The sequence below is a fragment of the Formica exsecta genome, unplaced genomic scaffold (genome assembly GCF_003651465.1).
Source record: "Formica exsecta isolate Colony F162 unplaced genomic scaffold, ASM365146v1 scaffold464, whole genome shotgun sequence".
Classification (NCBI taxonomy): Eukaryota; Metazoa; Arthropoda; class Insecta; order Hymenoptera; family Formicidae; genus Formica; species Formica exsecta.
In genome coordinates, this window is record NW_021851877.1 from 23,483 (window position 1) to 26,334 (window position 2,852).

The 2,852-nt window shown below is 32.7% G+C and overlaps 1 protein-coding gene across 1 annotated transcript in view; it reads right to left on the bottom strand.

Moving 5' to 3' along the window:
* LOC115241033 overlaps positions 1–1,046 on the bottom strand; it is a 2,537-nt gene extending 1,491 nt beyond the window's left edge. The window contains exons 1-2 of the mRNA XM_029816541.1: positions 753–1,046; positions 220–296 (exon numbers count right to left, since the gene is read on the bottom strand). Coding sequence (XP_029672401.1) covers positions 220–296; positions 753–1,046 — 371 coding nt within the window. The remainder of the gene's footprint in view (positions 1–219; positions 297–752) is intronic.
* Positions 1,047–2,852: the final 1,806 nt, after the last annotated feature.

Here is a 2,852-nt window from a genome sequence, read left to right on the forward strand (position 1 = left end):
ATCATCTATGCATTAAATGTTGGGAAGTTTATCCAACGCAGTAATATATGTCTGGTGCAAGCCCTCGGTATCCGTTTGCAAATTCAGACCATTTATTTGTCTCCTTATGAACAACATCTCAGATATCAGTCGTTTGTTTAGATATTTTTCGTTGTCCAAAATCCGGACATGGTTCCAGTCAAAATCATGGTCAAACTCTAATCTATGATCGGTAATCACCGAACCAACAGTTGTATTTCTACGTATGTGGTTGCGGTGTTCCCCGATTCTCGTCTGTAGTCTCCTGCTTGTCTGACCTACATAAGATGCATCACAATCTGCACAATTGATCATATAGATGACATTAGTGCAAAATGCACTGGGAAGGACGTCCTTATGTACCCTAATAAAGCATGATAATTTATTAAGACTACAGTAAGAAAGCCTGACGTCAAGATCTTTTATGATGTTTTTAAATTTGTGCGAGATGGTATGGACAAAAGGGATTGTAAAATATGAGACAATTTTATTATTGACCTCCTCATCGTAAGTTGGAAGGCCGCTACTAGAGATCGGAAATTTGAGACGGTTAAAAATTGATTGAAAAATTAAATCTAATGGGTAGTTATTGTCCAGGAGAATTTTTATGATAAAGTCCAAATTTTTTTGGTGAAATTGTGGATGTGAAAGTAAGAAAGCTCTATCAACAAGGCCAATAATGGTACCTCTTTTTTGGCATGTCGGATGTTGAGAAAGAAAATTAAGATACCGACCCGAAAAAGTAAGTTTATGGAACCAGTTAATAAGCGGTTGTTAATTAGAAGTATTGAGATATCTAAAAAGTTCAATTTATCATTGTCAGCAATTTCTAAGGTGAATTGGGTGAATTGGTGTAAGGAATTAAAAACATTAAGCGTGTGATCCATAAGATAATATGGTGCAGTCATTGCGATATCATCGACGTATCTGTAGTATCTGTAGTAAATGAAAGTCAATGTTGAAAGAGCTTTCTCTTCCAAATCTTGAAGGACTATGTCAGCTATGATGGGAGATAATGGGGAACCCATAGGAGTGCCATAAGTTTGTTTATAAATTGTTCCATTAAATGTAAAGAAAGTAGAGTTCAAAACAAATTTTATCGCTAAGATAAACTCCGCTGGAGGAATGGAACAATTGTTGGAAATGAGATCTATTCTTTTCTCGACACTCTCAATGGCAAGGTCAATAGGGATGTTGGTGAATAACGAGATCACATCCAACGATAGCAATTTGAAATCAAATCATCAGTTGACATTCGACAGATTTTTAGTTAATTGAAAGCTATTGACAATGTTGCTATCTGCTTTAGGAAAACTTTTCAACATGATTTGATTTAGGAAGAAGGCAAGATGGTATAAACTGCTATTCAATGAAGAAACTATGATTCGATACGGACAGTCACGTTTATGTATTTTTGGCAGTCCGTATGCTCTAGGGAGATTGCCGTCACTACAATAAAGAGTTTTGTATGTAGCGGATGAAATATGATTGGAATTCTTCCATCTAGTTAGTAGTTCGCGTAAAGATGTTATCAGTTTCTTAGTAGGATCTTTAGAAAGAACAACGTAATTCTCAGAATCACTCAATGTATCGTTCATGTTAACAAGATAGGCATTTTTATCTAGAGCCACAGTCACATTTCCCTTATCAGCCCTGGTGAGAATAAGGTTGGAATTATCAATTAAAAATTTTTGGAATTATCAATTAAAAAGCTTGCACCAGACATATATTACTGCGTTGGATAAACTTCCCAACATTTAATGCATAGATGATCTTTGTGATTATTTTCAAGACGCGTATATTTTGATTTCTTCATTCCCGATATAAAAACGTTCGCTTTATTTTCATTTGTTGTTTAGTGTCACTTTGTACCCGTTTTAATATGAAATTTGTCAATTGCCGTCACACAATTAATAAATCTCTCAACGTGATACTTGTGGCTCATATTGCCTTTTTATTTGCTTACATTTATTATTATTATTTGAGCCTATGTCTTATTATTTTTTAAATTTATCGTATTTTTAAACATCAGAAATTTGAGACGGTTAAAAATTGTTTGAAAAATGAAATCTAATGGGTAGTTATTGTCCAGGAGAATTTTTATGATAAAGTCCAAATTTTTTTGGTGAAATTGTGGATGTGAAAGTAAGAAAGCTCTATCAACAAGGCCAATAATGGTACCTCTTTTTTGGCATGTCGGATGTTGAGAAAGAAAATTAAGATACCGACCCGAAAAGGTAGGTTTATGAAACCAGTCAGTTAATAAGCGGTTGTTAATTAGAAGTATTGAGATATCTAAAAAGTTCAATTTATCATTGTCAGCAATTTCTAAGGTGAATTGGATTCTAGGATGTAAGGAATTAAAAACATTAAGCGTGTGATCCATAAGATAATATGGTGCAGTCATTGCGATATCATCGACGTATCTGTAGTAAAAGGATGGAATGAAAGTCAATGTTGAAAGAGCTTTCTCTTCCAAATCTTGAAGGACTATGTCAGCTATGGTGGGAGAAAGTGGGGAACCCATAGGAGTGCCAAAAGTTTGTTTATATATTGTTCCATTAAAAGTAAAGAACGTAGAGTTCAAAACAAATATATTAATTTATATATATAAATAATAAATTAATTTATTCATATATACAATAAATATATACAAATAATAAATTAATTTATTCATCTTTATTTAAATTAATTTGTATAAAATTAATTTAGCAATATAAAAACAATGTTTTTATTCGGTTATACAATATTCATTTACAAAGATAAACATTTATAAAGATGTGCATTACTTTTCATTTTTATCATAACGCGATATCTATAGCAGTCAGTACGTA